At 50.1% G+C, this 17,113-nt stretch overlaps 1 protein-coding gene across 1 annotated transcript; it reads right to left on the minus strand.

Moving 5' to 3' along the window:
* Window positions 1-824: 824 nt before the first annotated feature.
* TMEM158 (transmembrane protein 158) lies at window positions 825-2,262 on the minus strand (the record flags this gene model as incomplete). The annotated part of the gene is made up of 1 exon (XM_082664268.1): window positions 825-2,262. One exon carries the CDS (start codon window positions 2,260-2,262, stop codon window positions 1,381-1,383), a length of 882 nt encoding a protein of 293 aa, XP_082520394.1. The 3' UTR covers window positions 825-1,380.
* Window positions 2,263-17,113: the final 14,851 nt, after the last annotated feature.

Consider the following 17,113-nt stretch of genomic DNA (forward strand, 5'->3'; position numbering starts at 1 on the left):
GGGCCCCACCCCAGAGTTTCTGCATCTGTAGGTCCTGGGCAGGGCCCCAGTTCTGCATCTCTAACAAGTTCCCGGGTGTTACTGATGTTGCTGTTCCAGGGACACCACTTTGAGAACTATCAAGAACGATACCTAGTATTCACTAGAACAGTGTGCTCTAGAACAGTTATCAAGTATTCACTCAAAAGTGGGGATGGGGAGGAGATGGAACAAGAGAAAGTAGCTTAAATTATTTTTAAGGTGTTAATTAGTCTGTAAGAGTTTACCTTGAAAAAATCTTAATGCCAAAATAGCTCAGGCTTTAAAACCAGCTTTTGAAATGTGTTCGTATACTAAAGGTTACACATATGAAAAGGAAGTCTACATGCCTTTTAAAATGAGTCATTTTCATGAAAGACACCTGGCTCAGAGGAACTACCGATTTCACCGTTTTGGCACTTAACTTGGTGTTTTGCAGGGCCTGAGGGAAATGCGTAAAAAGATAAATCACATAAAACCCTGTATGCCGCCGTGACGGGTGTCAGTGAGGCTGAGGGGTGGGGGTGGCCGCGTGGTGCGAGGCAAAAACACTGCCATTAGGGTCAGTAGTATGGTTTCCATCTCCCGCCTCTCCCAGACAGGTAAGGGAGACAGAGTTAGCCCTTCTCTCACTTTCTGAAGATTCCCTTACTCACGTTTCAGGGGATTATCTTGTAATTCTTGGATTCCTTTTCCGAATCAAATAAAGACACATACGCATCTCTGGAGGAAAATGTCTGTATTAAAAGCCAAAAAAACACAGAAGTACAAGAAGAAATGCCCATCTGGCCACGTCACTGGATAGATCGACTTGGAAAAAGGTTAATAAAGTTCATTTTCAGCGGTAACAATATATCAGTGTTAAATCATTCCCATGCCTCCTCCCCCTTTTAAATAAATTAAAAAACAACAAACTTCAATTACTATGTTCAGATACAAAGAGCTTCCCTTACTACAGCAATAGCAATTTGATTTTTTTTACTAAAACTTTCATTTAAAACAGTTATTAAATATATAAAACAAATACACAGGATTTGGTCATTTTCTGCCATGGATATAGGGCACGTGGGTGCGGGGAGGAAGGAGGGCAGGGGGACGCAAAGAGGGGAAAGGGCCCCATTTCCCTCCTCTCCGTCTTCCAAGCTGCGGATCTCACCCTGCAGGGCAAGGGCTTGCATCTGCTTTTCGGAGCCAGAAGCGCGGCACAAACCTGGCTTTTCCCACACGCTGGGGCCTCTTCCGCGGACCCCTCCCCGGAAGAACTAACGGTCACTACTGCACGAAGCACACCGGCCGAGTCTCCCGGCGGGAAAGGCACCGAGAGCGCGGACATAGGGAGGACAAGGGGAGGAGTGGGGCGGGTCACTTGGTCGCCGCCCCCGAGGTGACGGCCGCGGCTGCTGCTGCGGCGGCGGCGGCTGCGGCGGCGGCGGCGGTGGTCCCAGCGGGTACGGCGGCGGGGCCGGCGGCGGCGGCGCTGGCGGTGGTCCGGCGCTGCTCCATGCCGTTGGGCAGGAAGCCGGCGATGATGGGCACCGGCCAGATGAGGGCGGCCACGCTCCACACGACGATGACCAGGGTCATGAAGCAGGCCACCAGCGTGGACTCGATGGGCTTGCGGTTCAGCCGCCAGCCCGGCTCGCCCTGCAGCTCCTCCAGGCTGAAGTCCAGGCAGCAGAAATGCAGCGGCTCTCCCTGCAGCCACAGCGGCCCGGGGGGCTCGGCCGCGGGGTAGGCGGGCAGCGCGGTGGGCGTCCCGGCGGTGGCGCCGGCGGGCCGGAGGCGGCCGGGGCGGCGGCCGCGCACCCAGCCGCAGCCCACGCAGAGGCGCAGGTCCTGCTGCGCGCCGCCCGCCGCCAGCCCTAGGTGCTCGATAAGTAGCGGCGGCCCGACTCGGTGGAAGGCGGCGGCGAAGAAGGCGCGGCCATGCGCGTTGGTGGAGAAGAGGAGCAGGTCGCACTGGAAGCCCCGCGGGCGGCCCCAACGCACGAGCAGCGAGCTCAGCATCTGTCGCTGCACGCTGATGTTGCACGGCGCCGCCGCCTCCTCCTCTGGGCCGGGGCGCTCGGGGGCCCCGGGCGCAGCCGAGGCCAGCAGCCGCGAGGCGGCAGGCTCGTCCGCAGACGACGCGTTGACCGAGGCGTTGAGGGGCGCCCCGAGGAGGCCCGGCGCGTCCGCGGCCCCGCCGCGGGCGGGCGGCAGCGGGCAGGCGGCGGCCAGCAGCGCGGCGAGCAGGGGCAGCATGGCCTGTGGCGGGCGCCTACGCGCGCAGGGCAGGCGGTGGCTGCATGGCGCGCGGGAGACGAGCCGGCGAGCGGACGGCGGGACCGCGGGGACTGGCGGCGGGCGGAGTGAAGACGCGTCGGGCCCCCCTCAGCCCACGGGGGCGGCGCGGAGGCGGTGGCGGCGGCTCGCTTGGCGCGTGGCTCCCTCCCGGCCCGGCGGTGTCTGGGGTTCCCCGCCGCCTCCGACGCGGGAGCCCTCGGACGACCAGGCGGCTCTGCTGGGCCCTGCGCTCGCCGGGAGCAGGATTCCCCGACTCGGCTCCGCCTCCCGCGCGCCTCGCCCCATCCCGCCCCGCCCTCCGCCCGCTAGGCTCGGAGACTCCGGGAAGGGCGGGGTTGCACGCGCCGCGGCGGGAGCGGGGGCGTGGTCGGGCGGGCCGGGAGGGGTGTAGGCAGCTTGCGGGGGTGGGATTCCGAGGCCTGCGCGTGGGCCCGGACGGTCGCTTCTGTGGCTGTTTTCCGATAGTTTGGGGTGGGGTGGCTTGGCCCGGTTCGCGAAGCTTGCGGACGCGCCCTGGCGGCCCCGCCACACCGCCGGAGTCCAACTCCAAGCGGCGAAGGCACTTTGAGGGAATGGCGTCCTCGGAGGGAGACTTTTGTCACGCCTGAGGCGGGCCTGAGATGTCTCACCTTAGTGCTCACCTGGACCTCGCTCCTTTTACAGAAGGTAAAACTGAGGCGGAGAGAGGGGGAAAGACTTCCCCAGGCCACCCCAAGAGCCAGAACCAGAACTTCTGGCCACGAGTGACTCTTAGGTCCGGAGAGTTTGGCGGGTTTTTAATGTACCTCCAACACAATAGATCCACTTGGTATTCTCACAGCAAGCAAACCCCAAAATTCCAAGAACTCTATGGAGTTGGGGTGGAGAGGGTCGGGTGGGAATGTGAGCCCCATAACCTTGCAGCTCTGGGGTTTCCTGATAGGGACTTTCATTCCCAGGGAACAGCTCCTCATGTGCAATGCCCTGTCTGGCAAGTCCAATGAGCACGTATTTATGAAAGATTTGTATGTAGAGTCTGTTCAAGGGAAGATTCATCTCCGTTAGGATATTAAGTGGAGGAAGGCCTGTCAAGAATAACGTGCCAAGATCAGATTTATATTTTAAAAAACACTTTCCTAGCAGTTTGGCCTTTTACACTTGATAAGAAAAATTCACTGATGCTGCTCCAAGAGAATACCCCTGTGGTTTGAAGCCAGTGTGCTGCGTGAGCACCAGCTATTCCTGAGTCTGAGAGGGAAGGGGTGGAGAGAGCAGAAACAGGCCATCACCGAAATGGCACTCCGTCTAAACCAGCTCCATTTCCTGAACAGAACTACATCGCTAGGCTTGGTGGCTGATTACATTTCTGGCAGAGTTATCCATTGTTTCTAACAATAAGTCAAACCAGGTTGAGGAAGATGTAAAAACAGCTCCAAAATATAGGTCGCAAACCTACCTGCCTTCTTTCCACTTGGGCAAGTTATTATTCTGACTTGGCCTTGGCTTCCCAATCTGAACAGTGGGGTCAGTGGTACCTGCCTTGCGGGGTTGCTGTGATCAGTGCACTCAACCCAGTGTCTGTCCATCTGTTCACAGAGGTGCTCATGCGTTGGCTGATGAGATGTAGTTCCTATCAGTCTAGCCCGAGCTGGCTGTCTGGAATGACCCTTGGTTTCTACAGAAATGATGAATTTCCTTGAGGGGATGGGACTCCCTTTTGTTTAAGCCTTCGTCACTTTTCTGCTGGGAAGCAAGCTACCAGAGAGAACAATGTGAATTTTCGTGCTTTTATTAAAAGTTAGTTTTCCTTTTAGACTTGCATGCCGGGAACAGAATTTATTGTCTGATACGGCAGAGCGGTTTTAGTCTGAGCCATGTGGCTGGTGAACAGCCCAAGAACAGGGGCCTCAGGTAACCTTCAGGGCTGAGAGAGGCCCAGTCTTCAAGGGGTGGGTTTTGAGTCCACTGTCTTTGACAGTAGGTGATGCTCTCCAGGGTTTCAGCCAGAGGTGGGAGCTTGCTGGCTTTGTCTGAGCAGCAGGGAGGCAGCAGCAAAGGAAGAAGACACAGAGCCACTTGGGGAGCCAAATAGTTAGCTGCAAGGCTGTGCCACCATTGCCCTGCGTCCTAGGAACCTGAATTCTGCCCACTTTTCCAGCACGTGTAGGACTCCAAAACCTTACCCTCGTTCAGAGGGACAACCACACAGTTCTAGATTGATTTGCTGTCTTTAGGGGCAATTGGAATTTGGGAAGATAAGTTAAAATTACGTTGTTTTCGGTCTTGTTTACTTCTGTGTTACCAGCAATGGCAGAAGCACTTGAGCACAGGGGAGAGGCTGTGTTTGTTGATTGGACAAATTTGCCTGTTTGCTAATAGCTCTGACCAGCCACCATTTATTTAGTACTTTCCACATGCCAGGTGTTTTACACACATCATCTCTACTCTTTTCAACAATCCTATGGATGTGATACCTATTTTACAGTGAAAAGACTGAGGCTCAAAGAGCGTGAGTAACCCACCTGAGGCCCCACAGCAACTGGTGGCAAAACCGGAATATCAGTCCAGTCTCCACTGACTCGAAAGTTTGTGCTTTTCAAAGAACTAGTTGTGTCTTGTCTTATTGAGGTTGGGTACCAAAGTCTGTGCATAAGTTAAAAGAATATATGGTGTAATTCTAATTTCATTTTGATAAAAACTTTTGGTCGAGTTTCTTTTTAAAGATATATATATAACCAACATATTATAACAGCATTAGACAAAGATTGGAAAACAGTGGAGGAAACCATTAGAATCCCGGCTACCTGATTCTTTACTTCTCTGCTCTTTTCTGCAATCTTCGTATTCTCTAAATGTGCAACTAATACTTAAAAAAAAAAAAAAAAAAAGGAAATTGAAGTCCCACTACCTTTTACAGCCATTATCACTTTGTGTTCTTCCCTTCAGCCCAGAGGGGATCTGGGGTCCAGCCAGGAGCATAGGGCACTCAACATGCAGTTGCTGACTGACTGAGTTGGCCTGCTGGTTAAGAATTCTGCCCAAGCTACAGGCGGAGACCTGGTTAAGTTGTCTGGCTCCTGGTCCCTTCTCTGATCCATCTCCTACCACTTTCCCTTTCCCTCACCGGCTCTGTTCCAGGCATACTGCCTTCCTTGCTATTCCTGGAACACAGCAAGCAAATGCAGACACAGAGCCTTTGCCCATGCTGTTTCCTCTGCCTAGGATGCCATTCTTTCTGATAGCTATCTTGCTTGCTCCCTCCCTTCCCACAGATCTCCGTTAAGATGTCAGCTTCCCCAGAGAGGCCTTTCCGGACCAGTCCTGTAAAACAGCACCCATTCCCAGCATCCCCATCCCTCTCCATCCTCTTGTGCATGGTTCCGTGTCTTCCTGGTACTTATCTTCAGCCGTCACACCGTAGGTTTTTCTTCTTTGTTTAATGTCTATCCCTTCTTTGGAATGCTTGCTGCCTCAAAGCAGGGCTTTATCTGTTCTGTTCAGTGGAACAGTGCGTGGCATATAGTAGGGGTTCAATGACTAGCTGATGAATGAGTGAGTGAATTTAATAGACTGGGCCAACCCAGCAGGCAGGATGTCGAGGAGCGGTCAGGGAATTGAGATGGACAGAGCCACGCCAGTTCCACAGCAACAAGACTCACGTAGCCCCTACCAGCCTGCAGGCCTGGAGCCGCCCACCTGGCCCTGCCCTGCCCGGGACTGGTGGAGGAGCCAGGTCCCGTGGGGAACCACCTGCCGGGGCAGAGTTTGGCCTGGAAGACTGAATTGATCTCGCTAACCCTGACACCCAGCAGCACTGAGGGACATGAGTCAGGGCAAGCTGAATGACTAGGAAGAACATCCCAGACGAGCCCAGACTTCCCTTCTATCTAAGGAAGAAAGGCAAACGAGACTCCTTCCATCTCCTCAAGTCCTATCATTTTTATCAAACGAATGGAAGACTTTGATAAATCTCTGTGTTGTCTATAAAATACAAATAGCAAGTTCTTCTACATGGACCGTATTGTTAGAAAACAATCATGAGGACTTCAAAGAAAACAATTACTAATGATGCCCAGTTGTTTCATTCTTTTCATTTCCTGTGTCCTTCCCCCGGTGTTAGCTAATTTTTCCTTATGCTGCCTACTGAAGTTATAATTAACAAAAAGATCTCCCTGGGTTATTTGAATTCCTTTCATCTAACGACCTCAGAGTGCCACAGGTACAATAATTTGTTAGATATGATTACCACACGCTGTAGACTGAGAAGTAAGCAAGAACCACAAAAGAATCGTAAAAATAGGACAGAGGAAAGAGGGGCTTAGAAACCAGTGGTTCAGCTATACCAGAGTCACTGGTGAAGGCTGTGGTAGTTGGGTTGGCATGTGTTTTGACGGGGCGGGGAGGTGGGGGGGGCGGGCACTAGGAAATAGGGGAAGAATTCTTTTCATTCCAGTCTCCCTGTGAAATCCCATTCCTCAGATGGGAAACTTGACTGCAGGAGCAGCTGAAGAGCTGGGCCTTTGTACCAGGCACTGGGGGAGGGCTGGGGGCCCCCAGTGTTCAGGTGATTAGAGCCTGACCAGTCCTGTGCCCTCTGCTTCCAGGCTGCTTCGTGACCTCACCGGGTGGCTCAGCCAGATCTCCAGGGTGTGGATGTTTATTCTTCCTGATCACTGTGGTCAGAAGGGAGATTTCCCTCCGCGTACTTCTGGCAGCAATTATAGCCCACACAACTCATTTGGCAATTAATCGTGGGCTGCCTTGGGACAAGGCTGCTGTGGCCAGCTCAAGCTGTTACTAAGACAATTCAGTCTGGTGCATTCATTGTTTGCTTGTGGATATCCTCTGTGCCTGGTGGGCAGGGCCACTGCTGGTATTTCTTTTCTATCCAGAGACCCAGACATCATGCTGGGCTTCTGGTAAGATTTCAGCAAAGACTTTTTGAGGCAATAAGAAGCTTGTGCTGTTATAGGAAGATGGAGAGTATCTAAGAGAGAACTGTGAGGAAGAAAATGGTGCCCAGGTGATAACATATGTGAAATAATTTGAAGGGGAGAGAAATCCTGCCAAGTGAGACCCTCTTTTGGGTTTGGCCTAGCATTGGTACCTTCACCAGATGATAACTGTCCCTTGACAGACACTTACTGTGCTCCAGGCACTGTGTCAACCACTTGAAATGCATCCCCACCGTAGTCTCCTGAGAAAGAGATTACTGTGACCATTTTACAGATGAGGTAAACGGAGCCTCGAGGGATTAAGTCACTTATACAGAATCACAGTGGTGGAACCAAAATCCAAACCTCATCTGACAACAGTGTTCTTAATCACAGCCCTGCTAAATGGTCTCTGCCATCACCGACAGCCTTGTGAGTTGGAGGTTATTGTCCTGTTTTAATGATGAGGAAGCAGGAGCAGGATGTCTGGGCAGTTGGCAAAGGATGGGTCATCTGCATCTCTTCAGCATTCCAATTATATCTAGCCTACACTCAGTCCCAGTTCATAAATTCCATCAATACTGAAATTCTGGAGGATGTTTTCCCAATCTGGTGCATCCTTATGGATGGAGCCCTGGATTCCCCATGCCTGTTGCTCTGCCTCCAGGGCCATCAGGGCTCCTGGTACTCAGTAAGTGCTGGTCAGGAACCTGGGATTCAGCAGGGACTGCTCAGCTGCGCAGACATCCAGCCTGGAGCTCCTGAGATACCTGAGAGCTTTCAGGTATGACGTTGATGGATTCTAAGATAATGTATTCACAAGTTACTTGGCGAAATATTCAAGAGGTATTGACTAAACCCCATTGATGGGGATAGCAGAATAGTTTCTGTGAAAAAACCGCCATTAAACACTTATTTCCAGGGTGAGCATCTGTCAGGCAAACTAACTGAAACTATCTTTTAAAAACTTTTTTTTTTTTGGTAATATGGTGATGTGCATTTCTAAAACTTTGGTGTTGCTTAAAGTAATTTCTTTTGGAAAGACAACCCTTAAAGCAAATGATATTTTGTTGTTCTTTTTTTTTTTTGTGGTATGCGGCCCTCTCACTGTTGTGGCCTCTCCCGTTGCGGAGCACAGGCTCCGGACGCGCGACGCGCAGGCTCAGTGGCCATGGCTCACGGGCCCAGCTGCTCCGCAGCATGTGGGATCTTCCCGAACCGGGGCACGAACCCGTGTCCCCTGCATCAGCAGGCAGACTCTCAACCACTGCGCCACCAGGGAAGCCCTATTTTGTTGTTCTTGTATCCACCTTATAAAAAATTAAAATGTCATTTAACATTTATAAATGTAAATTCTGAGAGTTTCAGTATGGCAAATATGGGAGACAGAGCTGGGTCATCAGAGCCAAGGCAGCTGAAATGTTCCCCATCAAGCAGTAACCAGCGTCATAAAAATTTACTTCATGCTGCTTCAAAACAGCACCAAACACTCCCTTCAAGTGAAATCGTTGGTGTTCCGTTTCCAGAGGTAGGGAGGAGACCGAGGAAGCAAGAGCCCATTTGGAGAGGGCCAGGAACATTGGAACACATTTGTCAAAGTCTTTCATGCCTTCTCACTGCGCCCCCTTCCTGCTGGATCTACTGGCCCCACATTCAAGGGGACATCTGCCACTTGCCTGGGCATGTCCTGTCACTCAGGGGTCCTGCCTGGCATTGCCTTCGTGTTGAGTTGGCCTCTTGGTCTACCCATTCTTTCTCTACTAAAGTCCCCAGATTTGGAGATTTGAGAGAGTTGTGACTATGAACATGGCCTTTGGAGCTGGGCAGACCTAGACTGGATGCAGTACTTTACTGTGTCTCGGTTTTCTTGTCTGTGAAATGGGCCTAAGAGCTGCTCTCTTCTAAGGGTTAAATGGGATTCTTATTGCAAAACAGCATTCAGTGAGAGTGGCTAGCACTTTGGGTTCCAGAAACATGGGCACGCAGCTCTTCCTCTCTCCTTACACTGCTGTGGAAATGGATGTATTTGCACCTGCAGGGGTTCATCATTGTATGTGGAAAATAAAGAAAGAGGGATGGCTCCTGGCTTAAAAGAAGCTAGCGTACATTCCTGTCTACCTGGAGCCATCCCTAGTAATCAAGCACACTTGGATTCCTGTGGCCATGAGAGTTGGAAGGGATCGCAGAGGCCACCTAGTCCAAGCTCCTCGTTTTATAAATGGGGAAACCAAGGCCCAAAGATGGCTGCTGGCCTCACCAAAGATCACAGTCTGGTTGGCAGCAAAACCAGGGCTGGAAGCCAAAACCCATGGCCAACTGGCCATCAAACATGGCACCTCTGTAAGTACAGTCTGTTGCAGTGCTTTTACAGCTGCACTTTAAAAATGAGGTCCAGTTGCAAAGGGAGAGCAAAGAGCCTTTCTAATTTACTTAGAGAAGAAGAGGAAAATAATGGGCTTTATAATTGCCAGAATCACACTCCTAACTCTATTTACACGATGGAGGATTGACTGCGTGGGCTGAAAGTGTCAGCACACTTGGCAAGCTTCCATTCTGATGCATTGAAGCCTTTCTCCTTCCAGCTCTGCTAAGAACCTGGGTCAGGCCCCAGGAGACCCCGATGTGAGTGGAAGCCCAGGCTGAACCAACCCCACCCTTAAGTCCTGAAGGAGTCCATGGGAATAGGCAGGAACTTGGAGCCCACTGTCCAAGTGAGGCCACTGGGGCCATCAGGTCATGCTTCTTCCTGGTACCCGGCCTGTTGGCCAAACTCCTGCAGTCCTTTGCATGGTATGAGAATCCCCAGGTGACTGCCTGCTTGAAGCTATGTACCAGGGTCACCCAGAGCTGGCTGTGCCCTGTCCTCACCATCCAGGCTGTCCCCGTCAATGGCAGTCTTCATTTTGATGGTACCTCAGTTTGCTTTGCCCTGTGCACTTTGGAGATGTGAGCTGTGAGCCCCTCCATGGAAGAACCCAGTGCCACCCTGGAACTGGGCCTGTGGTTCCAGCCCTGTCCACCCTAGCCCAGCATGTATCGCCCTCTCTGGCTGGCTGCTGACTAAGCAATGGAGCACACAGGTGGGAGGGATCAGATTTCTCTTAAAGCCAAACTCCTGTGGAAATCTAATGAGTGAAGCTCAGAGATTTCCCACACTGCCCACTTGCGACTCGCTTTTCAGTGACAGTAATGGAAAGGAAACACATTTGGCTTCCCATAGGCAGACAGTCTCACAATGTCCCATGCTCCACCAGGGCCCAACCATCTCACTGTCACAGAGACTGATACCTGCAGTCCCCTACAGTCCCCTGAGCAGGCATCTCCCAGAGGGGACCCATTAGGGTTCTGAACTGACCCCTGTGGCTTACGCCTTTCTTAAATCCAGTTCACTTTAGTCTCTTGTTCATCAGTGATCTGGCATCTTGTTTTAAGCCTCAAAATGGCAGATCACTTTTATCTTGTAGGCTAGCTTGGATTGGCTGGAAGTCATTACCTGAGTGCTGTGTTCAGAAGGATTCTGAGGCTGAATCTTGGCTCAAGGGGGAAATATTGTGATGGACTAACAGTAGCTGCCAGGGTATGAAGGAATACAGATAGTGAATATCTGGTTTTGTCTGCCTGTTTCTTCAGGAAAGGACCTCCCTTTCTCTGGGGTATCTGCTGCTCCCTAAATCCGTATGGTTTTGGTGGTGCTACCAGTTAGAGTACCTGGACCCTGGTTTCAGTGATGAACATGTGACCCAGGCCTAGCCAATCATAGTGCCCCAGCCACCTAACCCTAATGATTTGCCCAGGGAGCATGTGACCCAAGCCAGCCAATCAGAGACCGTCCTTGGGATTTGATACATGAAGCTGGAGGAGAGAAGGCATCTCTTTCCTCTGGCATGTCTGGCTGGAATGAAGGAATACTGGAGTTGTCTGCAGCTCTGCCCACTCCTTCCTCCACCCCCTGCCCATTTCTCCTCTCCCTGCACACAGAAAGCCTGTTTACAGTAGGAAGGAATAACCAATAGCAGTTTCTAAGAGATGCCGGAAGGCTTGTTGTTATCATTTGTGACCCTTGATCTAGCAGGACTTGAAGCCTGCACTGCCCCTGTTCTGACCAGATTGTGAGCTTAAAAGCACAGTTGTGAAAATGGAAGCAGGCTAGAGTTGCGTGTCTGACACATGCAACCAAATGCATGCAGCAGCTATCTGTCAGCCCTCTTGTTATCACTCAAAACACCCTCAGCTTTAGCACTGCTTTAATCTTACTGGGAAGCCCCTCTACTCCCTTTTCTCACAGCCCCCAGAATGCCAGCTGTACTCTTTGAACCCCTCTAATTCTCTCAAAGAAAGAAGACACTTTTTTCTCTCCTTGATCATATTCATAAATGAGCACCACTCCCTCCCCTGCTCAATCTCAGGGGAAATTTCTGTTCTCTATATAATTAGCATTTGAACCGAATCACTCAACATTTGTGAATCTGTGTTCCAAGGTCATAATCGTGAATAAAGAGAAAGTTTGTAGCTCCAAGACATTTATCATGTTGTTTACGATGGTGAAAAATTGGAAACCAACAAAATGCCCCCCAGTAAGGGGATGACTAGGAAATAGAGAAATGTTCTCCTTATGAAAGAGTACGCAGCCATGACAATTCTCTTTACAGAGAGTTTTCTGCTGAGTGTGGCATTGAGACCATCATGCAGACTTTAGCTCCTCTCATGGTGTCCAGAGTGTAGAACCCCCAGAACTTTGGTTATTTGCATAACCTTCACCGATGCTTTGTGCAGTTTAGGGAGAGGGCACATTGCATAAGGCTTGTGATTCCACCGACAATATCTTGAGATACTCCCTGTTATGGGGGTCTCACTCTCTCTTCCTTTTTCCCACATAGCACCCAGCCTCACTGTCTTCACTCTCCTCTCCCCTAGATTTCCTCAGGGGACCTCAGAAGTCCTTCCCTTCTATTGTAAAGAGCAATCCAGTTCTTCCCTGGATCCTACCTCCCAATCTATCCTGGGACTCCCCTGACCTGAGCCATGCAGGGAACCAGACCCTTCCTTCTTACAAGACCATGGAGCCCTGGATTTTGCCACTGGAGCATGTTCTGGAGCTTCCCGATCTCCACCAAAATTGGCTTTCCAGACCTTAACTGCTCCTGAATCCCCTGGAGGGCCCACCCTAGTGGTTCTGATGCAGCAATGCAGGGTGGGGCCTGAGAATCTGCATCTCTAACAAGACCCCTGATGGTTTCCAGGTGATGCTGAGGCTGCTGGTCTGGGGACACACTTTGAGAACCACTGACTTGGAGCATTTCTCTTGAACACATAGAATACTCTCCCTAAGAGGAATTTTGTGAACAGTGTTTGCTCCATCTTGTCACATATTATTATAGTACTATTCCTGGAGATAGAAAACGTTACATAAAAATGTTTATGCCAGGGGCATCTGCTTCCCAGTTTCTCCAGAGAAGGGGATCCCAGACTGCCCATCATCTGGATTTGCTTAACTAAAGAGATCCAGATCTTTCCATGGTTTGGAAAGATGATTTCCAGCAACTAACCAGGGCAGCTTCCATGGTATCCAGGCCAGAGAAGGTGCCAGGATGGGGAGCAGTTTTGGGAGCAGGGCTGGGCCAGCAGAGGTTGGAGTCCGGCCCCAGAAGCCAGGTCAGGGACCAGTCAACTCACTGGCAGCTCTACTCAACCATCACTGTACCAAGCGCATGTCAGAGATGACCAGGGACACAGCTCTCTGCTGGTGGAGGAAGGGGAGCCAGGCCAAGTCAGCACGTGAAAATATGAAGTCACTCCAGACTCATGGTGGGCACTGACGGAAAAGCCACGGGAGGTGGGGAAGCCCCAGGGCACCTGGTTCTAGTCCTGCCCTGGTGTTGGCTGGTGAGCCTTCCATCTTGAGCACATCGCGTCACCTTTTTCAGTTCCAGTGTCTCATTGGTAAAACGAGGGGCCTGCACCAGATGATGTCCTTGGCTCCTTTAGATTCCACGGTCAAATGTGTCCTCAGGGCTGGCACTTCTCCTCTTCATTGGGACTGTCTTCCTTTTGTGGGGTAAGGGGGATAAAGGGCCAGCTCGGGTGTTGCGAGAACTTGGGCCGGTTAGCACGCCTTGATGCGTGTGACAGCCTCTTTGGTTATGAGGGGTCGTCAGGCGGTGAGAGATCCAACACGCTGTCTCAGTCCCTGGGGTGCTCCTTTTACTCTGACAAGTGGAAGCAGGATGTTGGGGAGCACAGGTGTGGAGATGGGTCGCATACTGGGCTTCCAGATGTGGGGAGTGCCCAGCACAGCTGGACCACATTTGGTCCCCACTGGCTGCTGGGATCTGAAGGACAGGAGGAAAAGCATCGATAGCTCTTGCAGGGCCTCTCTGGACAGCAGCCCTGATGGCTTAAAATGGATGTGGATTGTGAAGGGAAGGGAGGCACTCCACTGGGGCAGGGGCACCGAGGACAGTATTGTCGTCTGAGTGCAGGAGTGTGGCTCCTCCCTGCAGCCAGCCGTGGGATGTGGCATTGCCCACTAGGGTACTGCTGGGGATTTGCCGGGCATTTATATAGTTTCCCCAGGTTCTATAGTCAGACTGTTCCCAGGACTCGGAGAGCTCTCATCTGCCAGCAGGAGCTCCTGGTGGCCTTGCCGGCCTCAGGCAGGGCCCTTCTCTGGCCCGATGGGGCTTCCCCTGTAACTTTGGGACAGACCTAGGCTCTGGGTGTTTCCCCTGCTTTCTCCCTTCCCGTGTCCCTCTTTCCAGGTGCCTGGGGATTCTCTTAGCCGACAGCCAGCTGAGCACTTCACACTTCATTGAAAAGTCACCACAATAATTACCAGATCATTAACAAGGGATTTTGAAAAGGCACTTAAGCATCTCTCCCATAATTGCAAAGACAGGTGTAACAGTCTATCTGGGCAGAGAAGAATGGTTTAAAGGGATGTTGGGGACTGAGTGTAAAAATAATTAAAGTGGGCTGAGCAGCGGCAGGAGTGGGGAACCTTCTTATCTGAGCATGGTAACAACCCAGGCAGCAGTGAGGAGGCCTCACAGTTTTAGACAAAACACAAAACGTACAGACTTTGTTTCTCCTCTTACACTTTAATAAGGAATTTGACATAAATCCTAGGTCTTCCTTAGAACGCCTGGTACCTGTTTCGACAAGGTTCGTGTACAAGAAACATAACCTATCCTGCACCACGGGCTTCATTATTAATTTTATTCATTACAGTTAATGAAAAATCAAATGTCCAAATGGCTGGGGACGAGGTGGGCAGATAAGCTCTCCTTATATCAAAAGTCCCACAGGAAGGAAGATAAATGGTTATGTCTCAAATAGGTGGACGATTAGGTATGCCTGCTTAAGCTACCCCCTTTACTGAAACTTTAGATCAAGTTGTTGCCTCCTGACAAATCTGCATACTGTTTGGATGGAGATACAACCCTTCCCTACCTGGGAACCTTGTTTCCAGAGATCCTTGCCCAATTGCAAGTGATACCCGGGTGGCAACAGACTCAAGTACAGATCATCACCTTTCTTTGATGGTCCAAGTCAGTGGGTTTCAGCCCTGGCTGCATATCAAAATCCTAGTAACACAGGTGTTGGGACTCACACAAGACATGTGGAATCAAAATCCCTGGGGCTGAAAACCTGGCATCCATATTTTTAAACACCTCTCAAGGTGATTGGTTTGTAATTTTTAGAGTACTGGTATTTGGGAACTAACCACAGGAACTGAAAATACTTTTTGTGAGGTTTTTTTTTCTCCTTTTCATATTCAAAGCTACTTTAGAGCACAGCTGCTTTAAAATGTCACCTGAGGGTCTTCAGCCTCCTTGAGAGGGCTGATTTGCATGAAGTATTTTCTAGATGCCAGGCAGAAAATGTAAGCTAAGCATAGGAGTGTTTGGGCTCGTGGTGACCATCTTTAGCATCAGGGAAGCATCTGTCTGGCACCTTGCAGGCTGGCGAGGCAAAGTGTGAAGTTCATGGTATTTCTTATTCGGAGAATAGCAAACTTTACCTAGGACATCATGCTATCTGGGTATGACTTGCTAAAATGCAACTGTGTCCGTCTGTGCATGAGATCATGCGTGCTGTGTGGGCCTAAATGTGCAGGTCCAAACTCCATGCCCTGTCCCAGATTCTCTGCCTGACTCTTGGACAGTGATCATGAAGCCTGAGACAACTGTGGTAGGAAAGGGAGGTCCTGGGTGGTCCCAGAGGGAATGAGGGTGATGGAAGATGCTGGGTAGACCTGGGGGGACAAGTAGATGGGAGGGGCTGGCTGTCTCCAGAAGGGATGGATGAGAGTGATGGGTGGGGTGCCGTGCTTAGGAGGAAGGTGTCACCAGCTAGATCGGAATCCACAGTTTGGGAGACCCGCTGTAACTAACAGATCAGTCTGCCCCTCCCCAAATCCTTAAATGTGCAGGCATCAACTTGTCATTTTGGATTTTATTAAGTTTTATTAAAATCACCTTGGAAATCTGCCCTATTTATCATAGACACCCTGATGTCTCTGAAACATCTCTGGGCATTGGGGTATTCACATTTCTCCTGCTCACCTCTGGCCCCGATTCCTGTTGGATTCCCAGTCTCTATTATGTGCTCTTGTTTTCCCCGTAGGATATCACCCCACCTCCCTCAGCCCTGATCTCTTCTTACCCTCAAAGTCCCACCAGCTCAAAGCTTTGGGAGGACCGACTTCCAGGCCCAGATCAGCAGAGTCCAGCCACATCACAAGGATACCCTTGCCCTTAGCCTGGTCGGGACCCTTTACACTCATGCTGCTCCTCGTGTTATAAAAGCAAAGCATCCCATTCCTGGCCCATTGCCCCTCTCATCTAGCATCTCCTCACCCCTTAGAGACCTCTGACACCCCACTTACCAGGCCAACGCTGCCAGCTGGGAAGGAAGAGTAGAAAGATAGATTGAGGGAGGCAGAGGGAATGACCCTCCTGTATATCTTAATTTCAGCATTAAAATCGAATAGCCAGAGATCCGATTCTGTAGACAGAAGCCAGTTACACACAAATTTTGGCAAATCATATGCAAATAACACATGTGTCTACCCTGGATTACATCTGCTTAGATGTGTTTTTCAGGAGCAGACAAGGAGAGATCACGGGGAAAGAGTGTTCGGGATGTGGGGGCAAAGAAGCAAGAGAGGGAATGATGGATTCTTAAAGCCAACCACATGCCAGGAAATTTTACTTATGTCATTTGCTCAGCTAGCCCTTCTTAAGTGGCTGTTGTGCGCTTTGTATATTGGCCACGTTTCTCCCTATCATTTAAAAGTGGCTGCCATTGCCCCAAACACCATGTCATCACACAGTGAGGGCCAGAAACAGAAAAAGAAAGGGGAAAGATATCCTCACGCCTTTCTCTCTTTCATTTTTCAGAGAAGACAATTGCTTCTCAAAGCTACCCAATAATCTTCCCAAGGCCACAGAGCTGGGAATATAGTGGAGCAGTGATTTCAGTGTGGACAGTCTGACTCTAGATGGTCCAACAGAAACATAATGCAAGCCACATATGCAATTTTAATCTTTTAGTAGCTACATTTAAAAAGTAAAAAGTAGGTGAAATTAATATATTTTATTTAACCCAATGTATCCGGAAGATTATTTCAACATGTCAACAGAAAAGTTACTAGATATATTTTACATTTTTTATACTAAGTCTTTGAAATCTAATATATCTTTTATACTTAGAGTACATCTCAATTCAGTCATCATATTTTCACTGGAAATACTTGATCTGTATTTTATATTTTATAAAATTTATATATAGATACACATACTCAAGTTGTTCCAGATAGACTTAAAGTTTCCCAGTTATTGAATCAAGTAGTGGTTTTTGCATTCACATTTAAATTAATTAAAGTTAAATAAAAT

This window comes from Grampus griseus, assembly GCF_964374135.1.
Source record: "Grampus griseus genome assembly, chromosome: 10".
In the NCBI taxonomy this organism is placed as follows: Eukaryota; Metazoa; Chordata; class Mammalia; order Artiodactyla; family Delphinidae; genus Grampus; species Grampus griseus.